The following is a 15231-nucleotide window of genomic DNA, read 5'->3' on the forward strand; positions in this document are numbered from 1 at the left end:
CCCGCCCCGCTCACAGTGCAGCTGGGCCGGCAAAAGCCGCCGTTCCGGGACCGTCAGCCTTTAAAACCAGTTCCAAAGAAACCCAGGAGCGCAGAAGCGCTCCCCGATGCCTTCTTTTAAAGCAACAGCGTGGATCAAGGTAAAAAGGCTGGTCAGATACACTCCAGAGCTGCGTTAAATTAGGATTTAATCCCCGCAGCTCCTGGAAGTTTTCCTGAGTCCTAGTTTAGAACTGGAGAAATATGAACTGTCTGCAGCCTTCCCAAATTCACCACAGTGGTCTTTTAGCTGATAGATCAGCTACCACACTTCTAGGCTTTTTTAGACTTAACCCATTTCCTCAAAGTGTCCTTTTTTCTGGAACTAGCTCAAACTCCTGCCCCTGCTCCCTCGTGCGTTACAACTTCAAAACATTTACCAAAAATACAGGGGAAAACATGAAGTTGCCAGAGGTTCAGAGAATATAGCTTAAGTAGCAACTTACTGGGGCATTAAATACTAGGAAATTAACCTAAGAGTCATCAGATATCACAAAGGCAAGTACTTACTGCAAGAAAAACTTTTAAAAAGTAAAACATTTACCATATAGAGAAAGTGGGCACTGTTGGCCACAGCGACAGGGAAAGTCCTTGAATAAGCAAGTCAAATCTACTTTGATAAGTACATAAAGCACTATCTTTCAAGAATTTTAAATCAATAACAGATAAATCATAATTCACAGAATGTCCACTTTAAGTGCATTATTAATTATATTCTTGTTTAGATTCCTCCTGGAAAATGGCAGGAAGATAAATCTGCACAGGGAAAACGTAAGAGCAGAAAGGCAGCATCTGCAAGTGGAGATGAAGAGGAAGGAACAAGAACAGAAATGGAAAAAGAAAGAGCAGCAGGAACAAATGGAAAAAGTGAAGGCATATCTGGAAAAGGAACAACAGAGGAGCACAGAGGAGATGCGGTTAGTGACAATAATGTTCTCATTTGAGAAGGGAACATTTGAATGGAATGATGACACGGAACTACTGTAGTCTTTGCTTTTTGTCAGCCGGACATAGACATCCAAACCCATCAATGTTCCAGCATGAAGAAACATATATATATATATATATATATATAACAAAGCATCTTCTAATATAATAGAAGACTAATAACACATAAGAGTGTAAAGGAGCCAGCAAACTGATCCAGTTCCCCTGGGCAAGTCCCAAACTAGACGATAACATCACAGACCTTTTCATCTGAAACACGTGCATGCAAAACATTCCATCTTTTAGCAGCACATTAGATTTTTCCTAAGCTTAGTCTTGTGTGTATGTCTACTGACTTAACTTTTTTTAATACTTTAATCCATTTATCATTACTCTGAATTCTGAGTCTGTCCTAAAACATTCCAACTCATTAATGAAAAATCAGTATCAATAGTCAGTCATTAAACAAATTCAGTTTTTCAGCCAATTGTACCTAGCTTACAGTGAGTTCATGAAGATGATATTCTGCACTTTCCATACAGCACCAAACCCACTACTGAGCATTTTCCCCCAACAAAAACCTCAGCATGGCTACAAGTACACAGTTATAAAGACATTTCATAGCAGTGTAGGTCATTCCTTAACAATACAAGAATTTTATACTACAAAAAATGCAACAAGAGCACTTTTGCTCTTTACCTCTGCTGACATAACTTTAGGGAAAAAAAAAAACCTCCACACAACAACTACTTAAGGCAAAGCTCTGGGAAACCTATCAGTATCACAAACAAGCTCTGGTGTAATACAATTATCACATTTCTATTCAGATTTGCAAGTGTTCTGCTTACACAAAACAACGCATTCTGACACCGTGTCACTGCTTTGCTTTTTGAGCTGTATTTACTTTTCCATCAAGAATGGTACATACTGGGGAGAACAGCGGCCTCCTTGGGCGGTTTTGAAGAGCTGCAGCCTACCTAGAAATGACTTAACAATTCGTAGGGTATTCCCCTGGTCACAGGCATTTGTAAGAACCAGAGTTGTAGAAGTAGCATCTTTTAATTAGACAGTTGAAAAGAAAGGACTTTTAAAGCATTTTTCGATATTAGTGTCGTATCCTGCTTAGCTTTATTTCAGGAAAAACAAGTAGGCATTCAAGTCAAACTGCTGGACTGAGAACTCTGAGTTAGTTTGGAAATTATCTTCAATAGCCCTCGGTGAAGCAGACCACCTTTAGTTTGATGTCCTTAACTTCCTGTTCCCAATATAAGAAAAATATTCCTTGGCTTCATGAACTTCTCTGACTTCCTTTCATGCTCCTTATTAGTCCCAGTGCAAATCCTCCTGCAAAAATAGCCCATTTTGACTGCCCTTCTGTTTACTTTTTAAATCTCGGTCAAGGTTTTCCATTGCCTCCTTGCTTGTTTCATAGCCTGGGTTCTTGTTCTGGGTTTGTGTTCTTGTTCCACAAAGATGCATTCCAGTTTTTCCTTCCAGCTCTTGTTCTCTGAACTTTCCTAGCTGTCCACATGCTCTCCTCCATCCCTAGTCTCCATATCTTTGTTTCATGGAAACCACGTACCTGTAGCCCACAGTCCTCACGTCCTCCTCAAAAGCACACACCTGAAAATTGTAATTCAGGTTTTTGCCTCCTTACAGACAGTATGAAGGAAAGTAAGCCGGTACTTTTTTTTATACTATTTTGCAGAAACAGACATATGCAAAGTATCACTAACCAGCACCTGTTCTCTTTATTCTAATTTCTCTCCCCTTCACTTTAGCAACCTGCTTAGCTCTTTGGGCTAGAACCTGCTCTTCTTCTGGCAAGAACTTTCAGCAAACCCAAGGTTGCTATAGAAATTAATAATCATTTACATTTTAGTTTACAGAAACATAAACCAGAAGAGTGGAGGTACCAGGAGGAGGAGGCAGCAAAGAAGTCAGAATTAGAGAAAGCAGCACAAGAGCATATTGGGCGGCAGCAGCAGGAGGATTCTCACAGAAAGCTTCTGCAGTTCCAGAAGAGACAGAAAGATGAACAAGAAGGAGCAGGTGGGGTATAGAAAAAATGCTTACTTTAGTTGCAGATAATTAATCTGAATGGATGATTTCTGGTAAAGACAGCCTGTGCATTTGCCATGGAATTCCTGTGACACTAAGTCCCAAACTTGCAGTACCTCAGCTGCTCCTCCATTAAACAGGTATCATATGGTAACAATAGTCCTCTCTTTCCAGTACCTGCAGCCTGAACAGAAATTCCACAGCCTAGCTCCAGTGCAACTGTGCAAGCAATAACATTCATGCTACATCTGCTCATTTCTTGATATTTTCATTACATATCTTCTCTGAAAGACCAAGTCCCAGTAGCTACACAGTTAAAAAAAAAAAATCTACTTCTAACAAACAGTTGTAGAGGAAAGCTTAAAAACCTAAATGCCAAGCAGATTTTTTAAAAAATCCAATTACAATTTAAGACAAAGTCGTGTGTTTGGGACAATATTAAATACTTGTAAGGTCAATATTAGAACAGCATTTTCTTTTTATTTGTAATTGATTAAAAAAACATTTCCTAAATAGGAAATATGTGAGCAACCAGTAGTTGTTGATCTGTTTCTTAGAGGCAGGAAAAAAACAGACAGAAAGAAGGAGAAGTGTGGTTAGTGGAACACCAGCAGCTGGTGGAGATGGCAGAAGAACGCCTGGAGTATGAAAGAAGAAATTGGGAGAAGACAAAATATGAGGCTAAGGAACAGATTAAAAAAAAGGAAGATGCTGGACTAGCTCTAAATTAAGCCAAAACAAAAGCACAGCTTCCGTAGTCAGGAGTTCTATCAGTGTACTTAATATTGAAGAGCAGCATTGGTATCTCAAGAGTTAGTTAAGCTGCCTTCAATTCAAACTCCAAGACACAATGCAATTCTTTTGCTGTTTAACCAGTTTTCCAATGTTTCCCCAAATTCCATCAGCAATTCACATGCATCTTACCTGTATTCTTTAACTGTTTTAGAGTTTATAACAACCATTTACACTACAGAAAGAAGCCCAACTAGATTTCCATGCACACCTGAAATTACGATTACCTTTACACAGTCCATCGGAGCAGACTCCAGCACAGCATGCTCCCAGAACTCATTCCTACCAGCACCTCAGAACATGGGAACTGGGAGTCTGCATACCACATACTAAAACACTGCAAACAGTGTAACAGGCCTTCTTAAGGGAAGGCACAAAGCAATACCAGGGATCAGGGGATACATGGGAACTACAGCTGAGGAGGAATAAGGATCTGCTTGCTCTATTCATACTGTTGTGACAGGAGAACACACTGGCCCACAAGAAAGGTATTGGCATAAACCAGCATTTTCTTGCCCACAGACAACTCTTAGGGGAAGTCCAATCTCCTGTCCAGGCTCAGTGCCTCAGAAGGCACTGTATGCACTGTGGCAAAGTCGAAGAAACTGCCAGTGAACCAGCAACGAGCTAACTGAACATGTAGGTTTCAAGTCAAAGCACCAGCTTTCTACCAAAGGAGGAATTTTGTCCTGTGTCTGCAATCCACTTTAACACTGTTCACAGGCAAAGAGCAGATCTGGAACATCTGTATTTCCAATGAGCACTACTAATAGAAGCATCCAGACTAGAACACACATAAGATATTCCTCATCCATGGGTGTTTTCTCATTTTCAGCCACTTGAAAAACTAGGCCTGAAAACCATACAAAAGAATAAATACATGCCTAGTGCCAGGAGTGGGTCACTGTAGTGGGCTCTGAGTTCCAGTCTAACTCAAGGTTACAACCCAATTCAAAAGGGGAACAACGCTCCTGAGTAGAGGCACTACTCTCAGCCACAAATTATTTAAATTATTTTCACAGCATTCATGTTTTATCAGCCAGTAGAAATTAATCCAGACAGACCTCTCGAGGTGCCAGAATACAGATTCTTTGGCCCATTTTGTGGTAAGAAAGAAAACCACAGAAGTGTCAGTTTACAAAAGGTATGAAGATCTCAGCACTGACTTTTGGAGGAATCCTCCAAACCAATAAATTGCAATGCTAGATTTCAGTAGCAACAATAAGACAACAACAGAGAAACAATAGCAAGATAAGAACTCTTCTTCCTTGTAAATCAGGTTTATCTTATTTTCTGCTGCTGTAATATTATCTAACATAAGAAAGCAACATTTGTAGATTCAATTCGTATTGCAGTTTCTGTAGAGAGTCTCCTGTGGAGAAGAGTAATCAATTTTTGCAGTTTCTAAATTGAAGCTGAATTTAATCAATTAAACATGGATTAAGTACTGATTTTAAAAGCAAAACAAAACCAGTTTACACTACTTCCAACTTGCAAAATTCCTACAGTTCCAAATATGGTGCCTCAGAAGCTGATGATCTATCTCACTTAGGAAAATTTACCTAAACAGCAATAACTCAAAAGCACACACAGAAGATGTGCAGGTCAGCACAGATAATTTAGTATTATAATCTTAAAAATAATTTCCATTTAAAGTAGGACAAGTTAAAAACTAGTGTACAGTTGTAGTGCTTCTAAAACAATTACATGATTAGTCAAAATTTGTGGCAGACTTCAAGTTTTGGCATTATCTGACATCCTAACTGCAGTGCAAATCCTGCCAACATTTACACATTTAACTTTAAAAAAAATCCTATTTTGACTATCATATAGATATATTTATACTTCAGAGACTAAACAAATCCTTTAAACACACCAGCTTTAAGAAAATCTGTTAAGATACTGATAATTTTGCAAAGTGCCTATCAATACAGCTATTATACACCACCACGGTGAATAGGAAATACGCTTTATTAGAAATAAAGCAAGGACTAGCTTCCATCTTCCACCGCATAAGTGGCTTACTGAAGATGGTGTCATTCTCCCACCACTTTTTTTTTTTTTAAACACTTAACCAGCTACCAACAGCTGAACTCAGTTCTTCTAATATACAGGTAAGCACATAAACAAAGACAAAGAAAAAATGCAGGAGGAAAAAAGATTTTATCTGTTTTTCTCCAATATATGAAGGCCAATCTGACTTTCAGTCATGCACTTCAAAGCTATGAGTGGTTTTAGAAATTCCACTCCAGACCATCTTTTCAGAAAGAAATTCCTTGAAAAGTATTAGTAGTTCTTCCAAAGAAATTAAGAAAATTGAAGTCTGTCTACTCCTTGAATTCAAAATTCAGGCTTTATTTTGATGTACAACTTTTAGGAATTAACTTCCTTAAAAAGGGTACTAGTGCATCTGCATAGCGTGCATATCTTCTCATTTCACATGAGGCTCTCAATACTCATCTTTGAGGCAGAGTACAGCTTTCCTGTTATTACTGTTCCATCAAGTTATAACAGTACAGATATTGCTTTAGACGAGCAGCTCTGTTGAGGCACTAGCTCTCTGAAGCTTCACAAGAAGTCTGAGAAAGAGGTCAAATCAGTTTGTCACTAGTACCATATCCACGCTATAAGGAGATGTATTTTAGGACAAGGTTACACAATAGAAATCTTTGCCTTGAGGTTCATCGTACTGAAGCTGTGTTCCGCAGGAAGCCCTGCTCCACAGTCTCAAGAGAACTAAATGCAGTGCTTCAACTACAAAGCTGATATAAATGAGCAGATGAAAGATTTGGGAGAGGATAGTGAACAGTAAGAAGCAAAGAAAATTGGTGCAGCAACTAGAGTACCAGCATCAAACCCAGGGGATCTAAATTCTGTTCTCAGCTCCACTTTCAGCTTCCAGAGTGACCCCAGTAAACTACTGTCGCCTGCACCCGAGTTCCTAATTTACAGAAGAGCTATAATGGGAATTTGTCTACTAAAAAGAGCATTATACAAATTTAAATTAGAAGATTATAATCACAAGGCTGTTTTATTTCTGATATTCTGAAGCAGATATATTTAGTATTATAAAAAAGCAAATTGGAGATAAGTGCAAAGAGGCCATGTTGTTCTACATAACAGTAGCAATCCCTCCTCCCCCTACAAACTGAATTACATAAAATGCTTCAAGAAAACCCCACATTCTGACATTTTGTAAACAAAAATTTTAATCTTTAAAAAAATTGCTTAGTGCAACTACGTGTACAAAAGTATTACTAAATCAGAAACAGAACACAAACCACAAGCATAAAAGAAAAAGCATTTCTAGCTTTACAGCAAGTGCCATAAAAGCTACTCATTCAAAAACTGCAATTTCTTCTGAGTACTCCAGCACTAAAATGTGTCTTAAAATGAAGCTGGCATTTATAATGAACTTGATTTACAAAACCAAATCAAAACCAAGTCCTAATTATCTGCAGAAAGGCTGAAGCAGGGACAGTGCAGAAACCTGCTCTCCACACTACCCTGCCCATAACCTCCCATCTGAGTTTTCATATTCAGTAACATGTTCTCAAACTGACCATTTAGAACCTGCAACTAGCTAGAACATGAAGTGAACCCTCATAATGATGCCTGATGAACTATCATGACACCTCCATGTCATTCATCAGATATTATTTAATGATACCATGATCATATGAAATGTAGACATCAAAAGCCATCTTTGTATTTCCTTCCAAGTTGCATTTTCAGTTTACTTTTTGTACATGAAGTGAAGCTGTATATAACTGTACGTGAATATTCTCTAACAAGAAAAGAAACAGCATGTAGTCTCAGTCACCTGCAAACCAAGAAGATCAAGTATTTTACGAGGGCAAGTAGAAAAAAGTAATTTTTTCTTTTTTAAATGAGGTATATTTACAGAGCACGTTTTTTTTCTGGCTTCAACATATAGTTACTGGAAAAGCACACCCTAATTATGACTTTTTATGGTTTTGCTCATTTCCAAACATTTGAAAATAAAATGCAAGTTGTTTATAAAATTGTTTTTCTTGTTTATTTTAAATGAAGCTGGTACAGACAATGTCCATTCAAAACCCACGTCCCAGGCCAAAAGGTACAAACAAGAGTGTCAAAGTAACACCAGTTGTCTGCTGTGAACATTCTTGCATTAATACCTGCATATACTAATTGCTATATGAAGTTAAAATGCTTCTGGGCTCTTCTGGCAAGATTTAAGAATCATTAGGGTTTTCAATTTTATGTCTTCAGCAAAGCCATCTCTGGAGCAAGGTACAGATGACGACAGTTCTAGCTTTTCCATTTTCAACTTGGTAATCTTCTTCGTTGGGCCATCAGCACAATTTAAGCAAAATAGCTCTGAGTTATGGATACACAATTTCTCCACAGTTTAGTTCTCTGAAAAACTTCATCTCGCACTGAAAGTTATAGTCCAGGAGTGAAACAGTCACACATCAAAACTTCAGGGCAGATATGGAAGTCATTAAGAACACTCGCCCACCTGGCAGATCTTACAGCCTTCGTGCCTGAAATGCACGAACCTAGCGAACATACAAATGCATGTGTGTACATGTATTTCTAAAGGGGAGAGCAGAAGGGAAGAGGGGAGCAAGGCTGCAGCTGGATCACAAAAGTTCAGCACAATGAAAACAGAAACAATAGTGTATAATGAGCACGAGAATTCAAAATACCAGACGCTTGAAAATAAACTCCCAGAGATGGGGTGCCAGTTTAAATTCAGTGTTGAACACCACATTACAAAAGAACTATTATTTAAAAATAAAAAAGGATTAAGGGGGAAGAAAACAAACAGAAGGATCTAAACTGTTGAGTGACCCCCCGTCTGTTCCTGATAAACTTCAATCACATCTTCCTCCTCCATCCCCAGCTGTGAGAACAGAGAAAAACAGCATAGAATTGTTATAAATCTGGTGTACTGAATTCAGAACAGGTCCTAGACAAGTTATACAATGGTTTGTTCTTCTGTCCCATCATAATTCATCAAAGGGGTGAAAAAAATTTCAGTCACCATCTCACTAACCAACACTTATAATTTTTAATCGTTTTCCTTCAGTCTTACACATCTTAGTCAAAGCAAAAGCCTTATCAGTGAAGTCTAAAACCACTTGTGGAGCAGTACACATCAGCCTGGAAGTTTCTAGCTTTACCTTTCTCTAAATCCCTTCCTGGGCAACAGAGGCGCAGGAATGTAACCAACATTATAGTGAATGCACAGCTGTACAGCCACATGAATGATACATAGCGTATTACTAGCTCACAATACAGCTCAGACCTACAGCTTGCAACTCAAAGCCTGTTTACAACCGTTCTCTCAAAGAGGTTAACTTGTTCAATTTCACAGTACACAAGTTTGTCTGATTTTTCAGAAGGTCTTTATTATAAGTGTTTCTTCCTGCTTTGTCTTAACAATTGGTGGAAGTCACTGGACAGCAGAAGTAACCTGTTCTCTGTTTATTTACACTTTCATCTAATAAATGGGAACTAAATACATATTTATTCCAAAGTCACTCTGAAGTTCTAGCTCAACAACTGGGAAGTTCCCTTAGTTTTTTTTTTTCTCTCCAGTAAGCAGTGACTACAGCCTCCCTTCTGAGACAACATTACACACTGAAGGTCCAATCAGTCTCTTTCTGAATTGCATATCAGCCTTATTAAAGATTCTAGTTAGGCAAACATAGTCAGACTACATTTGACTAAATACAGTCTAAGGAGTTGGCTATATTTAAACACACACCTTAATTGTGGTTAACAGTCTAGCTGAACAGAGAAACTAACCAATTTGGTATTTAGTTTCTCCGATGAACCACTTAATACTTTTTCTAGAAAGAAACTCACCTCCTTGGGGGTATGATTATCAGTAATTCTCTGACCCTCGAAGAGGAACCTGAGTGAATTCATTGGAACACCCTAAAAAAAGAAACAGATGTAGAAGAAAAAAAACTTACTGAAACTTGTACATATGGCTTTACAAGAAAAACATTTTTAATAAAAACAACACACGTGAAATTCAAAAGAGTATTAGTTCCCATTACACAGGGAGCTCAGCCATTCTGTTGCAACCATGTAGACTACGAAGAAGTGACTCAAGGAACACGATAGTGCCGAAATGCATGTTTATTCCTAAGTCTCACTGGAGTTCTAGCTCAACAACTTGATAGTTTCCTTAGCTTTTTTTGTGCCCTTTTTTTATGAGCAAAACAAATGCAAGTGAAATATGACCTGGTTTCTGTATCAATTATATCTCAGAAATATTGCTTGCAAATGACTAGGCAGAAAAATTCACAGGAAAGAACAGCTCTTCACACTGTTCCAACAATCCCTCTGGTCAGCTTGGAAGAAATGTTCACAGTCCCTTTACCAGAGAAAGGCTATTTGACACCAAAAACCATATTGACTGCTGATGAAGGAAATCACAGACTGTTCAGAATTCAACTAGGAGACAGATATAGCTGTGTTCGTTCAAATTCATTCAAACAATTATTTCTCTCTTAAAAAAAAGAATTCCACACACGCATTTTCATCAGTCAATAAGACTGCTGCATGAATTATTTCCAAGATCATATTTTAGAACTTAAAGTTTTCCAAATGAATCACAATTTTAATCATTTGGATTTGGATACAAACATATCTGCTATTTGATCTTTTCTTTCCTCCTACTCCAGAAGAATAGCAAGAAAGAACACATTCTACAAAAGAACACTTCAATTTTCTCAAGGTATTAAGTAAACACCCAAAGTATTATTACTTGTATCTCCTGAAGTGAACTCCAACACAATTACTAAAGAAAAGGCTGTACAAGGCATCTATCCCCAAAGCTGGGGGTAGTGGAAATAGCAGCTTCTGGAAATAGCAGCTGTATCTGCCACAGAATCTGGAAGTGAAGATATATTTTTTCTGTAACAGTAGTTACTATTTACCTACATCCACAATTAATGGTGCAGATTTCTTTCACTTGGGGCACAATAGCTAGTGGCTGTAACAATGCCTCAGGCTTCTCTCATCCCAAGCTGCAGTATTCTACAGCTTTAAGGGAATTTTGCTTGGAGACAAGAGATTTTACAGTAACTATAAATGCATGCCTGGGCATTTTAAAAGGTCACCTCTGTGTCTTCTGAGCAGCCACTATATATTTTCTAACAGTAATTTTAACTTATTACAAAATTCACCACTGTCTTAAATAGAAATATCTTTACCCGTTAAAAGAAATTAAGAGAGCCATTATATTTGTAGTGTCAGATACTTGTCCTACTGGTAACTAGACAGAAGCTTCATTGTCTCAACAAATGTCTTTATTTGAAAGAACAGAGAGAAAAGTAAAGCTATAGTGTTTGGCTTTTAAATTTTCTCTTTAAAGAGAGAATTGTTTCACAAACCTGTCTTTGACAGTATGATTCTTTGAGTTTCTTGAGGTGTGTTGTCATTTTCACCTTGAAGTGAATTTCACTGCTGTCCTAAGAACAGAAAAGAAAAAATTTACTCTTTGTAGTAACTGCTTACTTTATCTACGCTAATTTTAAGATTTTCATTAATAAAAACTTATGTAAAACTAACACAGAATGCAGTTTGACTATCACCATTCATACCTTAGTGCATCATAGCATGAACCTCCAGAATGATTTATCAGTTGCTAAATTCATCATGCACTTCTACAGGAAGCTCTCTTTTAAAACAGATGGCATAGTGTAGCCTTAGGCTCGCTATGGAGGTTTTGGATTGAAAAGTACTAAAAACCATACATGGTGCAGTCTGTACTTCAATCTTTACCCAGCTGACATACTTATGAAATACAAACATACATATGCAGAGGACTTCTGCTCCGAGATTCCAAAAGAGGCAAGTTAAAGCTTGCACTTCAAAATATATAAGAAACCTTGTTAAATTAGAGTAATTATCTAGAAGTTAGGATACAGACAGACTTGGCAACACAACACTAACCTAAGGAGAAATCTTAGGTGTCATTATTCTATAGTTCTTCCTACCAGCCATAAGTTACAAGTAACCATAACTGTCAAAATGGCTACAGACAAAACAGACCACAAGAGGTTCTGTGCAAAAAGCACATGGGTCACATTTAGCTTTCAATGTGCTCTCATCATTACCAATTAAACCAGCAAGAGGTAAGCTAGTTTTAGCCCTACTTTAAGTGATCTGTCAAGAGCACAGCAATCATGCTAAGATTCCAACAAACAATACTGAGTTAAGTCATATGAGCTAGGGGTTCTTTGCACAGAAGGACTTCTGTTCAAGAAGGATCCTGACATTCACATTCTAACACAACTTGAGTTCAGACTTATAATCCACCATTCACATCTAACAACATGCCAGCCAACAGAACCCTCTTCCTATCCCTGTCCAAGAAACTTAACTTCATGCTTAACGTACTACAGGAACTCAGAAGACCTGAATTTATTGACACATATTTCATTCATAACCTTTGATAAATTAATCCCTCAAAGCATCAAGTGCCCTAGTTGTAAGATGAGGATCACACTGACCAAATCCTGAGTCATAATGATAAATTACTGAAGCTTTTTTTAAAAAAAAAACAAAACAAAAAAACCCAAAAAACCAGCCACACCAGAGAGTACACTAACACACATTACTGGCAATTGGTAAGCGGTTTATGGCAGGGGAGGATCCATATTGAAGAACTGAAAGTATCAACTTTAATTTGTTCAGTTCTATAATACAAAAACTCACACCTCTGCCAACTGTCAACAAGTAATTACGTAAAAACTCACCTGCCCAATGACTTTGAGTTTAATGTATTCCCCTTCCTTCTTATCTCCCAAGTCCTCAGCTGAAGGTTTTGCCTCCTGCAAGAAAAACATTTTTAAAAAGTCTCATCAGTTCAACACTTTGTTATTTTCACTGGGCAGTACAACAGCTGTCATCCTCCCTAGTACATGAAATCAGACTATCCAAGGCACCTTATTTCCTCCTTTCTGTGTGTGAAAATAGCAGAAATATAGTATTACGAAAGGCTGCCTGTGAAAACTTTAGTTAATGATGGAAGAGAAACACCCTGAAGAACACAAGAGATGAGAGAAGCATCATTTGGAAATAGATGACAGATGTAAGAACAATAAGCATGATTTGACACCACTAACTCCTAGTCAACAAACAGACGCAAAACAGAAATACAGGAAGTGTTCTAAAAGGCTCAGATATTTGACAGAAAAAAGAACATTGTCAGGATAGTAAACAGAAAGCACTTGTGACAGCCTATCAGTGAAGGGAGTGAACCTTTTTCAGTCTACTGTGTCAACAGTAGGCACTACTTTCAAAAGTATGGTCAGACACTTTCTTTTCTATGACAACAAAATACCAAGTAACAGCTTCCTTCTAGCATGTTTGTTTTAATACTACAGTTCTTGAAAGTTCTTAAAAGTTGCAACTCTAAGAACTATAGTGTTTTGAAATCTTTCCAGGATAAGAATTAATTGTACAGACAACTTGAGCACTAAAGCTCATCAAAAGGGTTTAAGTGTTATGTTCTATAAGACATAAATTAAGGACATCAAAGCTTTCATGTTAGCTGCTGATAGATAAGTGAGAGATCAGGTACGATTAACCCCATCCCTTGCCTGTCACTATGTATTCTGGATCAGGCCTTCAGTTATGTTCCACTGCAGCACAAAGGGATTTCACACAGACACTGCCTCAGGTCCAGACAGTGCTTGATGAAGAAATCTTCCTCAGTAGTCAGAAGGATACCCTGCTGATCATATTTCAAATCATCCTTTTATATTTTATTGCTTAACACAGTAGACAAAATAAGCAAAATATGTACAGGTGCCTACCACATATATTTTCCCAGCTGAGTGTACAGAAATATCCTTTGTATGGTTGGACTTGAACTTTAGGATCAAGCACCAAAAACACATACTAACCTCTGTATTAAATCCATCCAGATAGGTCTCTACCTCCAGATTAAAATGGCAAACAAGCCTTTTCAAGCTTTTTTTTTTTTTTTTTTTTTAAAAAAAAAGGTTAAACATGCAAAACTTCTTTGAATGCTAAAAGTTCAGGGAAGGGCAGGGGGGAAAATCTGCAAACACTGTCCCTATCTGTAGCAGTCTCAGTCCAGAGGAAAGAAAGAAGTGCTCTTTATATCAGTTTGACTTGCTGCATCAAGCCAGATCCATTCAGTTTCTGCGATGACAAAAGAGTATGAGCCAGAGACTTCGCCTGGTTTGAATACACTTTTTAAAATTAAAATACCCACCACGGCACAACCTGGGACCGATTCATCGCCGTTCAAGCTCAAATGAAAAACTGACCCCATACTTTCAAGAAACTAGACACTTGCCCTCAGGTCTCCAAGCAAGTCACTTCTGAGGCTGAAAGGAGTCATCACTGGTAACACAGTCAGAGCAACTGTGGTCCCCACTGAAGTTTTCCCTTTCTAATGTATCTGAACTCTAACCTCATGGGACTATTTGGAGGAATAAAAGTATGCTGGTTTCCACTCTTGGCTAAAAAGAGAAAAACAAGAACCTGCAACTTGTTCTGATAACCTGCACAAACGGGATTTTTATTGTCTGTATGCAGGATTACTGACATCTAGGAATCAGAAAGAGACTTGGATCTCTACAGATCTGAAGTCTGTAACTACAAAACTATCTTCTGTTTTGCTATCACTGAAAGAATTTGTAAGAATATCCTGTCCCCTGAAACATGATGTTTCAGGTCAGTTACTGCCTTAGTTTACTTTGCATAAGAACCAAATCCCGGCAGTAGAGACATTTGTAGTAGTTTATACAGTTCTCTGCATTGTAACAGATCTCTATCTACTAGCTTCCCAAAACAAATCATCCTGTACAAGGGATGACAAATCATCATTGCTACTATGACAGTGCCTCTGGCCAACATGAGTGCAAAGCAATGATTCATTAGATGTTTGATTCCCACCCTCAGGGAAAAAAGTACTAAAAACAAATAGGGGAAGCAGCAAATAGTAGAAAAAGCAGAGAGAATTGGAGTCTTGAAACATCATACCATAAACATGCTCATTTAAAGCCCCAGCAACCTCTGACACACAAAATAAGAACAAACAGAGCTGTAATTTCAGGAAAAAAGAAATAAGATCACATTAATGTTGACAATGCCAATAATTGAAGCTTAAAAAAAGAGCAAAATATTTGAAATCAGAACACAACAAGACCCAGCAAGTCTGAAACAGCTCCCTGCATTTTGTCAGTGAACTATTCTGCCATTCAATGCCAAACAGTAAAGCCAACACAAAAACACTCAAGAACAAAGAAAGCAAGGAGATTGCAAAGTTACTAAACTACAAGCATTCACTAACAAAATCCTGGATCAGCAATCTGCAAGCAAGCCTCCAGACTTTTACTTGCACTGTGAAAAGAACTGGTATTTAGGGTAT

General features: G+C 37.8%; 1 protein-coding gene across 1 annotated transcript; it reads right to left on the reverse strand.

Annotated features, from left to right (window-relative positions):
• Positions 1-7816: 7816 nt before the first annotated feature.
• Positions 7817-14096, reverse strand: SUMO1 (small ubiquitin like modifier 1). Its single transcript, XM_010163323.2, has 5 exons — positions 14067-14096; positions 12584-12658; positions 11216-11293; positions 9678-9749; positions 7817-8709 (listed from the first exon to the last, which is right to left on the reverse strand). The coding sequence occupies exons 1-5, from the start codon at positions 14094-14096 to the stop codon at positions 8641-8643; spliced, it is 324 nt and encodes a 107-aa protein (XP_010161625.2). The 3' UTR covers positions 7817-8640.
• Positions 14097-15231: the final 1135 nt, after the last annotated feature.

Source organism: Antrostomus carolinensis, unplaced genomic scaffold (assembly GCF_000700745.2).
Source record: "Antrostomus carolinensis isolate BGI_N321 unplaced genomic scaffold, ASM70074v2 scaffold43362, whole genome shotgun sequence".
In the NCBI taxonomy this organism is placed as follows: domain Eukaryota; kingdom Metazoa; phylum Chordata; class Aves; order Caprimulgiformes; family Caprimulgidae; genus Antrostomus; species Antrostomus carolinensis.